Source organism: Trachypithecus francoisi, unplaced genomic scaffold (genome assembly GCF_009764315.1).
Source record: "Trachypithecus francoisi isolate TF-2019V2 unplaced genomic scaffold, Tfra_2.0 Lachesis_group14, whole genome shotgun sequence".
In the NCBI taxonomy this organism is placed as follows: Eukaryota; Metazoa; Chordata; class Mammalia; order Primates; family Cercopithecidae; genus Trachypithecus; species Trachypithecus francoisi.
This window is the reverse complement of record NW_022681459.1, coordinates 30746171-30759494: the sequence shown is the minus strand read 5'-3', so window position 1 is coordinate 30759494 and position 13324 is coordinate 30746171. Positions and strand designations below refer to the sequence as shown.

The window sequence follows — 13324 nt, the reverse complement described above, 5'->3', positions numbered from 1 at the left end:
GTGGTGAGAGGAACCAGTTTCCAGAGATAGAGACACAGCTCTAGGAGAAACAGCATGTGATTGCTGTCTTATTTTAATTTCTCTCAGGGCCTGACAACTTAAAAGGGTTTGCTTTCGGCCAGACGTATTGGCTCACGCCTGTAATCCCAGCACTTTGGGAGGCCAAGGTGGGTAGATCACAAAGTCAGGAGTTCGAGACCAGCCTGGCCAACACCAACATGGTGAAAACCCGTCTCTACTAAAAATACAAAAATTAGCTGGATGTCGTGGCAGGCGCCTGTAATCCCAGCTACTCAGGAAGCTGAGGCAGGAGAATTGCTTGAATGCAGAAGGCGGAAGCTGCAGTGAGCCGAGATCTTGCCACTGCATTCCACCCTGGGCGACAAGAGTGAAACTCCATCTCAACAACAATAACAACAACAACAAAAGAAGGCCGGACTCGGTGGCTCATGCCTGTAATCCCAGCACTTTGGGAGGCCAAGGCAGGCAGATCACGAGGTCAGGAGATCGACACCATCCTGGTTAACATGGTGAAACCTCGTCTCTATTAAAAATACAAAAAAATAGCCGGGCGAGGTGGCGGGCCCCTGTAGTGCCAGCTACTTGGGAGGCTGAGGCTGGAGAATGGCGTGAACCCGGGAGGGGGAGCTTGCAGTGAGCCAAGATCGCACCATTGCACTCCAGCCTGGGCAACGCAGCAAGACTCTGTCTTAAAAAAAAAAAAAAAAGTGTTCACTTTCCTCCCAGATAAGAAATATTCATAATTTTTTTCTGTTTCATTCTCTAAGTGGGGAGACAAGGTATTTGGTCTTTTTCCCTTGCCTTCAGTAAAATGAAAAACTCTGGCATCAAAGAATGGGAGGTAAAAGTCAGTACGGTTGGGCGTGATGGCTCATGCCTGTAATCCCTGCACTTTGGGAGGCCGAGGTGGAACTGCTCAACAGGTTCGTCCAGCCTGCTGTACAAAGGCGATGGCATTGCAGTAAAGAAAATTAATTGCTGGGTGTGGTGGCTCACGCCTTTAATCTCAGCACTTTGGGAGGTCGAGGGGGGTTCATCACCTGAGGTCAGGAGTTTGAGACCAGCCTGACCAACATGGTGAAACCTCGTCTCTACTAAAAATACAAAAATTAGCTGGGCGTGGTGATGCATGCCTGTAATCCCAGCTACTCGGGAGACTGAGGCAGGAGAATCGCTTGAGCCTGGGAGGCGGAAGTTGCAGTGAGCCAAGATTGCGCCACTGCACTCCAGCCTGGGAGACAGAGGGAGACTCTGTCTCAGAAAAAAAAAAAAAAAAGTGAATTGATGTGAGGCTGGCCATGCCACAAGGGAGATGGAGTGATTACTCAAATCAATCTCATCGCAGGCCTGAGGGTTAGGGTTTTTCAAAGGTAGTTTGGGGGAAGGGGTTGGGGTGGCTAGGCAATGGGTGCTTGCTGCTGGCCGAGTGAGTCAGAGATGAAACCATGGGAAGCTGTCCTCTTGCACTGAGTTGCTTCTGGGAGGGGCCACAGGCGCCACGGTCAGCCCAGTTTCTGGACAGAGTTATAACTGAGCATTCAGCAGAAATAGAGTTACAGGCTGGGTGTGGTGGCTCATGCCTGTAATCCCAACACTTTCGGAAGCCAAGGCGGGTGGATCACCTGAGGTCAGGAGTTCAAGACCAGCCTGGCCAACATAGTGAAACCCCGTCTCTATACAAAAATTACCTGGGCATGGTGGTACACACCTGTAATCCCAGCTACTTGCGAGGCTGAGGCAGGAGAATTGCTTGCACCTGGGAGGCAGTGGTTGCAGCAGTGAGCCAAGATCAGGCCACTGCACTCCAGTCTGGATGACAAAGCGAGACTCGGAAGGAAGGAAGGAAGGAAGGAAGGAAGGAAGGGAGGGAGGGAGGGAGGAAGAGAGGTGGGGGGGAGGCAGGAGAGAGGGAAGGAGGGGGGAGGCAGGGAGAGAGGGAAGGAGGGGGGGAGGCGGGAGAGAGGGAAGGGGGGAGGGAGGGGGGAGGCAGGGAGAGAGGGAAGGAGGGGGGAGGCAGGGAGAGAGGGAAGGAGGGGGAGGGAGGGGGGAGGGGGGAGGCAGGGAGAGAGGAAGGAGGGGGGAGGCAGGAGAGAGGGAAGGAAGGGAGGGGGGGGAGGCAGGGAGAGGGAAGGAAGGGAGGGAGGGGGGGAGGCAGGGAGAGAGGGAAGGAGGGGGGAGGCAGGGAGAGAGGGAAGGAGGGGGGAGGCAGGGAGAGAGGGAAGGAGGGGGAGGGAGGGGGGAGGCAGGGAGAGAGGGAAGGAGGGGGAGGGAGGGGGGAGGCAGGGAGAGAGGGAAGGAGGGGGGAGGCAGGGAGAGAGGGATAACTGAGTGTTCGTCAGGCTACACTTTAGCCCGCTTCCTTCTGAGAGTCACGTAGCACTAGTGACCATCTGCACCCCCACTGTTCCTACGGATGGAATCTCTGACTTCAGAATCAGAAGACTTTTGTTGAAGAACTCCTTAAGATGCTTCAGATCCTCAATTCCAGGCCAACCGGCTTGAAGATTCCCACAGAGGAAGTGAGCCAGCATGAAAACACAGCTTCTTCAACCCCACCCCATGACTTCACCCAGCATGCCTCCACCGGTCAGCAGCCCCGCCCTCAGCCCACTCCAAACCCCTAAAAGTCCCCAGCCCCATACTCCTCAGGGAGGTGGATTTGAGGTCTCCTCTCAGTTACAGCCTTGCGGTTCAAACTGTCTGCTGCAAACCCTGGGTGGCAGTGTGCTGACTTCCCGCACCCTGGGCAACAGACCTGTCGCGGTCACACTCCTAGTGAGCCCCTCTTCCGGCTCCCCAGGCCACAGCCTCCCTTAGGTGCACCTGAGCCTCCCCTTCCCATTCCAGGCTTTTTCCTGGCCCTGCCCCCGCCTGCTGAGGAATCTCAGTCAACACAAGAGAGGATGGCGACTCCCTTGTACAGCAAGCCCTGAATAAATGACCTTTTGTTCCCATGTGCCTGGGCTCTGTTTATTTCCACAGCTGTTATCCTCCTATTTGTAAAATGGAGGCACCTAGGACCCAGCTCCAGCCTGGAGAGTGAGGATCCGACTCCAGGAGGCACCTCAGGACCAAAGGCCTCAAGGCCAACACCTTCCACAGCAGGAGCCCCACAGAGCTGCAGGACCTGCACAAGCAGCGGACATCCCTTTCTCTTGACCATTTTTTCCTCTGATGCTTTGTTTTCCACATAGAAGAGTTTTCCATTTTTGTGGGGTCAAATCTGCCTTCACTCATTCAACAATGATGCAGGTCTCTGCCCAGCTCCCCCTGGGCTTCAACCATACCTGACTGCCTACCCCTTTGGGCCCTTCCCTGAAGTGACAGACCAGGCTGTGCCCTGGCAGGTAAGGGAAAGCCCCCCACAGCCCATTCATGGGCTGCTCCTGCTTGGGCCTTGTACCCAGGAGCGGACCAGTTCCCCTGAGGGACAGCCCTTGGGTGGGGTGTCTGGTCATTTTGAAGAGCCAATCACACCAACAGGTGCCTAGCACAGGCCCCACCCCCACCCCAAATAAGGCAAGCGACCCTTCCCTTTCCCAGCTGGTCCAGTCTAACACAAATCCTAAACCAAAGGGCCTGTGTGGTGGCTCAAGCCTGTCATCCCAGCACTTCGGGGGATGGATTGATTTTAGCCTAGGAGTTCAAGACCAGCCTGGGCAATATAGTGAGACTCCATCTCTACAAAAACATTTTTTAAAAAAATTAGGGGTGCAGGCCAGGCGCAGTGGCTCATGCCTGTAATCCCAGCACTTTGGGAGGCCGAGGTGGGTGGATCACGAGGTCAGGAAATGGAGATCATCCTGGCTAACACAGTGAAACCCCATCTCTACTAAAAATACAAAAAATTAGCCAGGCGTGGTTGTGGGGGTCTGTAGTCCCAGCTACTCGGAGGGCTGAGGCAGGAGAATGGCGTGAACCCAGGAGGCACAGCTTGCAGTGAGCTGAGACCGTGCCACTGCACTCCAGCCTGGGCAACAGAGCAAGACTCCGTCTCAAAAAAAAAAAAAAAATTAGGGGTGTAGTGGCTCATGCCGCTAAATCCCAGCACTTTGAGAGGCCGAGGTGGACAGATTGCTCAGAAGTTCCAGACCAGTCTGGGAGAAACTCTCTGTATATGCGTGTGGTAGGGTGAGCCTGTGGTCCCAGCTAGTATAGCAGCTGAGGTGGGAAGATCGATTGAGCCCAGGAGGTTCAGGCTGCAGTGAGTTGTGATCAGGCCACTGCACCCCAGCCTGTCCAACAGAGCAAGACCCTATCTAAAATAAAAAAAAAAAAAAGAAGAACAAAAGAAAGAAAGGAAAAAAGAGGTCAGGCGCGGTGGCTCACGCTTGTAATCCCAGCACTTTGGGAGCCCAAGGCGGGTGGATCACGAGGTCAGGGTTCGAGACCATCCTGGCCAATATGGGGAAACCCCGTCTCTACAAAAAACACAAACATTAGCCGGGCGTGGTGGCGCGCTCCTGAAATCCCAGCTACTCGAGAGGCTGAGGCAGGAGGAACGCTTGAACCCGGAGGTTAGAGTGAGCCGAGATTGAGCCACTGCACTCCAGCCTGAGAGACGGAGCGAGACTCTGTCTCAAAAAAAAAAAAAAAAAAAAAAGAAAAGAAAAAAAAAAAAAGAAAAGGAAAAGAAATCCTAAAACGCAAATTCCAATTCCACCACAGAACCCTGCCTTCTTCTCATCTCTCTGATCTACCCCCTGCCCCCACCCAGCCTGGGGCGCGTGGGCGCGTCTCCCCCTCCCTGGGCCCCTCTGTCCACCCGCTTCAGCCTTCAGTGTCCTGGGTCACAAGCAGTGATGTCCACTGGAGCCAGCACACCTGCTCCCGCGGGGCCGGGATCCCTGACCCCTGTAGCGCTGCGCCCACCCCACCCGTGCCGTCCCTCGTGCGCGGCCCGGACCCCGCCACACTGCAGGACAGCTCCCCCTCCGACTGCCCCTCCCCATGGTCCCACCCTGCACGCCCAACCCACCGGCGACACCCGGCCGCGCCCCCGCCCCGGTCCTTGTGACTCGGCGCCTGGAAAGACCACACCAACCCCGGGAGGGGGGCGCTCCTTCCCGACCCCGGCCCTGGGCGCGGAGACCGAGCCCGCGGCGCGTGGTAGCCAAGCTCCCCGCCCTGCGCTCCGCCCTGCGCGCCCCTTCTTGGGGGCCACCGCGACCCCGCAGGGGACGCCCAAGCCAAGGTCCCCCCTCCCCGCGCCTTGGTTCCGCCCGCGTGTCACGTGACCGCAGCGCCTACTTGAGCAGAGGAGCCGCCGCGTCCCGTCGCCGAGTCCCCTCGCCAGGTTCCCTCCGTCGCCGCCAAGATGATGTGCGGGGCGCCCTCCGCCGTGCAGCCGGCCACCGCCGAGACCCAAGACATCGCCGACCAGGTGGGTGGGCTGCGGGGACGGGGCCGGCCCGGGGTCCCGCCTGAGCCTCAGGGCGCGGCCGCGGCTCCTGGAGCGGGAGAAGCCACTTGGGCCCCGCTGCGCACCCGTGGGCGGGCGGGCTCGGCCCTGGACCCCCGGGCTGGTCGGGGCTGTGGCCGTGAGAGGCCTCCCTCGGCTCGGGCGCTGCACGCGAGAGTGCAGGGAAGGGGGCCGCGCCTGGGACGCCGCTGGGGAGACATTGGGCTCTGCTGAATACAGCAAGGGCGAGTGGGAATTGATAGCCCCGGAGCAGGGTGCGGTCCCTGGACGGACAATCCCTGAGGGGAAACCCCAGGCATGAGGCGCTTCAGGCTTCAGGCAGGCAGGTGATCGGGCGTCGCCGGCGATGGCGCAGGTGAGCAGCCGGCTCCAAACTTCACGGTGATCCGATAGCAAGCGGGTGGGGAGGGTCTGGCTAAATGGACTTAGCCAGGCTTCTTGCTAAAACTGGATTTTACAAGGAAGTGCGCAGGTGGCCTAGGCGCTTCAGGAGCCCAACTACAGTTTGGCCAAGCAAGAATCTTTGTCAGTATCCTCAACTAGTTCAGGAAAAATATCATGAGAGAGTGCAAGAGGTCCCCAGCGATAAGGCACATGGGTTAAAATCTTAAGCGTATCTGCACAAAGCGTCTACAGGTTTCTTTACACGCTTCTGATTCTAGCACTGTTTCAAACTGTAAGTCTAAATAAAAAGTTAAAACACACAAAAAAAACAAGATAAAAACCGGGCTGGGTTGCAGAGGGCAACCTTCCCTGTGCCTTGGTTTCCTCATCTGTAAAATGGACGTCCTGTTGCTTTGCACCTTCCAGAGGATTCTAGAGGGTCTTGGCTCACTGCAACCTCTGCTTCTGGGGTTCAAGTGATTCTTCTGCCTCAGCCTCCCAAGTAGCAGGGACTACAGGCGCCTGCCACCACACCCTGCTAATTTTTCTATATTTAGTAGAGACAGGGTTTCACCATGTTGGCCATGCTGGTCTTGAACTCCTGACCTCAAGTGATCCACCCACCTCAGCTTCCCAAAATGCTGGGATTACAGGCATGAGCCACCCTGCCTGGCCAATTTAATTTTTTTTTTTTAGATGGAGTTTTGCTCTTGTTGCCCAGGCCGGAGTGCAGTGGCTTGATCTTGGCTTACTGCAGCCTCCACCTCCCAGGTTCAAGTGATCCTCTTGCCTCAGCCTCGGGAGTAGCTGGGATTACAGGTGCTCGCCACCACGTCCAGCTAATTTTTGTATTTTTAGTAGAAACGGGGTTTGGCCATTTGGCTAGGCTGGTCTCAAACTCCTGACCTCAAGTGATCCGCCTACCTCAGCCTCCCAAAGTTCTGAGATTACAGCCTTGAGCCACCGTACCTGACTGGAACTGTTTTTTTCTACTTTATGATTAGGCTAACAGTTTAAATGTCCCTTCAGTTGTAAGAGACAATTGTGTGAAGAGCCAGTGTCAGAATCGTGTGTGTGCACGTGCGTGCAAGTTACTCTAGCAGGAGGGCATCCAAGAAGCCACTGAGACATCCTCATGTCCCCTCTGCCTAGGTGAGGTCCCAGCTTGAAGAGAAAGAAAACAAGAAGTTCCCTGTATTTAAGGCCGTGTCGTTCAAGAGCCAAGTGGTCGCGGGGACAAACTACTTCATCAAGGTAGAGTGTGGCTGGGAGGGCCTGCCCTGAACGGGTGCTGGTAGGAAGCCGCCTGCACAGGCCTGGGCTCTGTGGTGTAGAGTGTGGCCTGGGAGGACCTGCCCGGAACGGGTGCTGGTAGGAAGCCGCCTGCACAGGCCTGGGCTCTGTGGTCTCAGGTGCTGGTGCACCTTGTGGCTGCCCCCTGAGATGAGCATCCTACTGTGTGTGTCCATCGGCCTTTCAAGAGGACTAGGGCTTCTGGGGAGCTAAGAACCCTAAGGGATGTGAGGTGCAAGGCGTCCGCTGCACCTGCAGGAGAAGACAGGATTGTCTTCAGCCGGCTGCTAATGCCCTGGAGGGATGCAGCAAGGTGACTCGGGATCAGAGGCTCCTCTCACTCCACTGTCTTCCCAGGTGCACGTTGGCGACGAGGACTTTGTACACCTGCGAGTGTTCAAATCTCTCCCTCACGAAAACAAGCCCTTGACCTTGTCTAACTACCAGACCAACAAAGCCAAGCACGATGAGCTGAGCTATTTCTGATCCTGAGTTTGGACAGGACCCTTCAGCCAGAAGACTGAGAATTAAAGTGATCCTCCGTGGACCAGAGCACGCACTTGTGATCCTAAAATAAGCTTCGTCTCCGGGCTGTGCCCTCAGGGTGGAAGGGGCGGGATTCAGCAGCTGCCCTTGCATTTCTCTTCCTAAATTTCATTGTGTTGATTTCTTTCCTTCCCAATCAGTGATCTTAATTACTTTCAAAATATTTCAAAATAGATGTATTTTTAAAATCCTTATAGACTGACTGCCTCCTTTGTTTTGGATTTTTTTCTTCGTCTGAACCATGCTGGGCAGGTCCTTCCCTTCGGGGGCATGGAGGCCGGGGAGATTGCCCGGCTCACACAGCAAGCGGGTGGTGGACCCAGGATTCACACCTTGCCGCTCCAGCCTGCATTCCTAACCACCGTCTTTTCATGTTGTTGCTTTGACTCTAGGTCGTGGCCCCAAGCCTCAGTTTCTCCCATAAAATAAAAGAGTGTGAGTAAATCCAATTCCACAGCTTAACTGGCTCCAGATCTCAGATACATTCATACACGTTATGCTCCAGTACAGAGAGCCAGCAACACTGTCGTGCACGTGCGGAATAGCCTGCAGCCTCACTGAACGCCCTGCGATGCGGGAGGCTTCCCATGGAGCCATGTGGGCTCCTAAAGGGAGGTATCTTAGGAGAGCATGTCTATTTAAAAAACGCCTTCTAGTTTTCAACAGGGATTACTTCCCATTCATGGAATCGGCCCCGTGGCTTCCCATCTGTGATGCTGTGTTAAACAGGACAGAAGAGGGAGCACCATACATGATAAGAGCTAAGACTGGGGGTGAAAGTCTCTGTGCACCGGGGTCATGATGTCAGTGTATTCCTGAGGGTGTCCTGAGCTGCACTTTGCCTCCAAGGCGTCCGACAGCGTACGCCAGAACTGCTGCCGCAGGATTCAGGCTGTCCAGATCGGGGGGCCAGTGAAGACTAAGGAGAGATCTACCTGTGAGTCCACAGAGCTTTGAAAGTGATGATAGAAAACTCTGAATCAGGCTGGGCGCGGTGGCTCACACCTGGAATCCCAATACTTTGGGAGGCCAAAGTGGGTGGATCACTTTGAGGTCAGGAGTTCTAGGCCAGCCTGACCAACATGGTGAAACCCTGTCTCTACTAAAAATAGAAAAATTAGCTGGGTGTTGTGGCAGGCGCCTATAATCCCAGCTACTTGGGAGGCTGAGACAGGAGGAACACTTGGACCCTGGAGGTGGAGGTTGCAGTGAGCCAAAGTTGCACCACTGCACTCCATCCTGGGTGACAGAGTGAGATCCTGTCTCCAAAAAAGAAAAGGAAAGGAAAGGAAAAAAAGAAAACTCTGAATCATGGACTGTGTATTCTGTACTCTTAACATGAACTCTGAGAATAAGCTTTTATAACATGCAAAACAGAATCAAGCAGTTTTGCATTGAAAGGAAAACCCAAGGTATTTCCCACTTGAGAACTTCCAGTGGAAGGCAGCTGGGGGAGGTGCCGTTTAGGGTGCCATGCAGCGGGAGAGCCGTCCCCAACAGGAAGGGAGCGGGTGTCTGCAGGAGCAGTGACCAGGAACTCCTATGGGGCACCTGGGTTGGGGGAAGCTGGATTTAGAGTTAGAAGCTTGTGTGTAAGCAGGAAATATCAGTTTAAAACAGAAAATAAAAGATGTAATTAATACTGTGGTCTGGTTTAAATACAGGTTGACAAAGGGATCAAAATTATTTCTATGGCTGGACGTGCGTGGCTCACGCCTGTAATCCCAGCACTTTGGGAGGCTGAGGTGGGCGGATCACTTGAGGTCAGGAGTTCCAGACCAGCCTAACCAACATGGTGAAACCCCATCCCTACTGAAAAAAAATAAATGGCCGGGCGCGGTGGCTCAAGCCTGTAATCCCAGCACTTTGGGAGGCCGAGACAGGCGGATCACGAGGTCAGGAGATTGAGACCATCCTGGCTAACACGGTGAAACCCCATCTCTACTAAAAAATACAAAAAAACTAGCCAGGCGAGGTGGCGGGCGCCTGTAGTCCCAGCTACTCGGGAGGCTGAGGCAGGAGAATGGCCTGAATCCGAGAGGCAGAGCTTACAGTGAGCCGAGATCCGGCCATTGCACTCCAGCCTGGGAGACAGAGCGAGACTCCGTCTTTAAAATAAATAAATGAATAAATAAATAAGGCCAGGCGTGGCGGCTTACACCTGTAATCCCAGCACTTTGGGAGGCTGAGGCAGGCGGATCACAAGGTCAGGAGATGGAGACTACGGTGAAACCCCATCTCTACTAAAAATACAAAAAATTAGCTGGGCCCGGTGGTGGGCGCCTGTAGTCCCAACTACTCGGGAAGCTGAGGCAGGAGAATGGCGTGAACCCAGGAGGCAGAGTTTGCAGTGAGCTGAGATCGCACCACTGCACTCCAGCCTGGGTGACAGAGCGAGACTCTGTCTCAAAAATAAATAAATAAATAAATAAATAAAATAAAATACAAAAAATTAGCTGGGCATGGTGGCAGGTGCCTGTAATCCCAGCTACTCAGGAGGCTGAGGCAAGAGAATAGCTTGAACCCAGGAGGCAGAGGAGGTTGCAGTGAGCGGTGATTGTACCACTGCACTCCAGCCTGGGTGACAGAGCGAGACTCCGTCTCTCTCTCTCTCTATATATACATTATTTATATGAAGTTGTCAATTTCATCCACATGCTGTCTGCTTCCTTAGGAGCATCGGCGGCAGCAGCTTGGAAATCTGATGAATTTCACTACCCGCTGACAAAAGTCCCTTGTTACCGAACCCACTGCTGGTTTAACCCTGCCCTCTGAGAGTGCGCTAGGGGCTCTGATATGGTTTGGCTGTGTCTCCATCCAGATTTCATCTTGAATTGTAGCTCCCATAATCCCATGTCATGGGAGGGACCTGATGGGAGGTCACTGAATCATGGAGGTGGTTACCCTCATTGCTGTGCTCGTGACAGTGAGTGAATCCTCATGAGATCTGATGGTTTTATAAGGGGCTTTCCCTCCTTTTGCTTGGCACTTCTCCTTCCTGCCACCATGTGAAGAAGGATGTGTTTGCTTGCTTCCCTTTCCGCTGTGATTGTAAGTTTCCTGAGGCCTCTCCAGCCATGCTGAATGGTGAGTCGATTAAACCTCTTTCCTTTATAAATTATACAGTCTCGGATATGTCTTTATTAGCAGCATGAGAATGGACTAATACAGGAGCTCAAAGGGGGTGAGGCACGTCGTAGGGGAAGAATGAAGTCAGCTTGGACTCCCGTGGGGCTCACAGCATGGGGGCGGTGACTGTCACTGTCATGGATGTGAAATTTTACCAAGTGCCCTAAGGAAGGCTCCTGTTGGAGGTAAATGGGGATCTGACAGAGATGCAGAAGGCTTCTGGGCAGAGACCATGCCCAAGTTCAGACCTGAGGCTTGAGGAGGAGGAGGAGCCAGAGGCCGAGGCAGGTGAGACTGTCCTGGTGCTAACAGCAGAGTGGGGACTCCAGGTTGGGCAAAAGCATGGCGCATTCTGGGAGGCAGCTGAATGCCTCATAGCCACGACGTCACAGCAGCTGCCCTGGCGGAGCCCTGAGTCCTGGGACAGAGCCCCGGTTGTGCCCAGCAGTCTGGGGGGCAGGATGGGCTACCCTGAATGAATTAAGACACTGGATCCCCAGGACCCTGACGGCTCAGGTCCTTCCCCATCCTGGCACATGAACCAGGAAACAGGTCTACGTGCTGGGACCTGCCATGAGCCACTTTCCCTCCAGACCCCCAAGAGCTAGAAAGACAACATGAGGGTCTTACTCATGGTTCGTTCAGGCATGTTTCCCCAAAACTGTTTGCCTCAGCAATGTTAAAAATGGCTTGAGCTTTGGGAGGCCAAGGTGGGAGGATCACTTGAGCTCAGGAGTTTGAGACCAGCCTAGGCAACATAGTCTCTACATCTCTACATACAAAAAATAAAAAAGGCCGGGCGCGGTGGCTCAAGCCTGTAATCCCAGCACTTTGAGGCCGAGACGGGCGGATCACGAGGTCAGGAGATCGAGACCATCTGGCTAACACAGTGAAACCCCGTCTCTACTAAAAATACAAAAACTAGCCGGGCGAGGTGGCGGGCGCCTGTAGTCCCAGCTACTCGGGAGGCTGAGGCAGGAGAATGGCGTAAACCCGGGAGGCGGAGCTTGCAGTGAGCTGAGATCCGGCCACTGCACTCCAGTCCGGGCGACAGAGCGAGACTCCGCCTCAAAAAAAAAAAAAATAAATAAAAAAAAATAAAAATAAAAATAAAAAATTAGTCAGGTTTGGTGACACACACTTGTAGTCCCAGCTACTTGGTAGACTGAGGTGGGAGGATCATATCATTTGAACTGGGAGGTCAGGGCTGCAGTGAGCCATCATCACACCACTGAACTCTGGCCTGGGTGACAGAGATCCTGTCTTGAAAATAATAATAATAATAATAATAATAATAAATAAATGACAATGGCACGGGGAGCCAGGGCAGCAGAAGCCTACAGCCCCCTCCCAGGGCAGCCCCTCTCCTGCAGTCCGCCCTGCAGCCTGGGTGCCTGCTCAAGTCACCGGTAGGACAGGAAGTTGGAGAGGTGGGTGTGCAATGTCCAGAAAGTGCAGGAGCCCAGGATGGCCTGGCCTGAGCTCCCCGTTTGTCATGTGGGCCCCGTCCTGAAAGGCCACACTGCTTCCACACACTGGACACCAAACGCTCCTTGGGTTGTCCCTGTGACTGCTGCCCGTTTCCACTGGGGCCCCGGCCAATATAAATGCATGGAGCAGATGCTAGGCAAGGAACCACCCCACGCTGAGAGCCCAGACCCTCACTCTAAAGCTCCTGAGGCAGGCATGGTCCCTGGGCTGGGCAGGCAGCTGCGGGTCCCCAGTCCACTGTCACTCACTCTTGAGTGACGGTGTCATCTTGGTTGGGTCTCCTACCCTCCACCCGGAATTCTCAGCGAGCATCACATTTCCCAAAGCTAATAGGTGGTTGGCTGGTTGTTTGTTTGAGATGGAGTTTCACTCTTGTCACCTGGGCTGGAGTGCAGTGGTGCGATCTTGGCTCACTGCAAACTCTACCTTCCGGGTTCAAGTGATTCTCCTGCCTCAGCCTCCTGAGTAGCTGGGATTACAGGCACCTGCCACCATGCCTGGCTAATTTTTGTATTTTTAGTAGAGACGGGATTTCACCATGTTGGCCAGGCTGGTCTTGAACTCCTGACCTCAGGTGATCCACCTGCCTCGGCCTCTCAAAGTGCTGGGATGCCAGGCGTGAGCCACCGCTCCAGGCCTGGTTTTTGTTTTTTTTTGAGACAAGGTCTCACTCTGTTGCCCAGGCTGGAGTGCAGTGGGGCCATGATGGCTTACTGCAGTCTTGACCTCCCCTAGCTCAGGTGATCCTCCTGCCTCAGCCTCCTGAGCAGCTGGAACTACAGGTGCATGCCACCTCGTTCTGCTAATTATTTGTGTTTTTTGTAGCAATGGGGTTTCGCCATGTTGCCTAGGCTGGTCTTGAACTCCTGAGCTCAAGTCATCCACACACCTCAGCCCCAAAATATGGTGGGATTACAGGCATGAGCTGCCGCACCCAGGGCCCGCAGGTTTTGCTGGCCTTGTGTTCCCGATCTGGCAGAACAGGGCAGCCAAGCTGTGTGTTAGCTGAGGTTCTGTCTGTGCAGAGAGGGTCTCGGG

General features: G+C 54.3%; 1 protein-coding gene across 1 annotated transcript; it reads left to right on the top strand.

Moving 5' to 3' along the window:
- Positions 1-5168: 5168 nt before the first annotated feature.
- CSTB (cystatin B) lies at positions 5169-7862 on the top strand. Its single transcript, XM_033232623.1, has 3 exons — positions 5169-5404; positions 6980-7081; positions 7478-7862. Exons 1-3 carry the CDS (start codon positions 5339-5341, stop codon positions 7604-7606), a joined length of 297 nt encoding a protein of 98 aa, XP_033088514.1. The 5' UTR covers positions 5169-5338; the 3' UTR covers positions 7607-7862.
- The last annotated feature ends 5462 nt before the right edge of the window (positions 7863-13324 follow it).

Coding starts and splice junctions, on each gene's coding strand:
- CSTB (XM_033232623.1), top strand. CDS start 5,339: ATGATGTGCGGGGCGCCCTCCGCCGTGCAGCCGGCCACCGCCGAGACC. Junction 5,405..6,979: donor CCCAAGACATCGCCGACCAG/GTGGGTGGGCTG, acceptor CCCTCTGCCTAG/GTGAGGTCCCAGCTTGAAGA. Junction 7,082..7,477: donor GGACAAACTACTTCATCAAG/GTAGAGTGTGGC, acceptor CTGTCTTCCCAG/GTGCACGTTGGCGACGAGGA.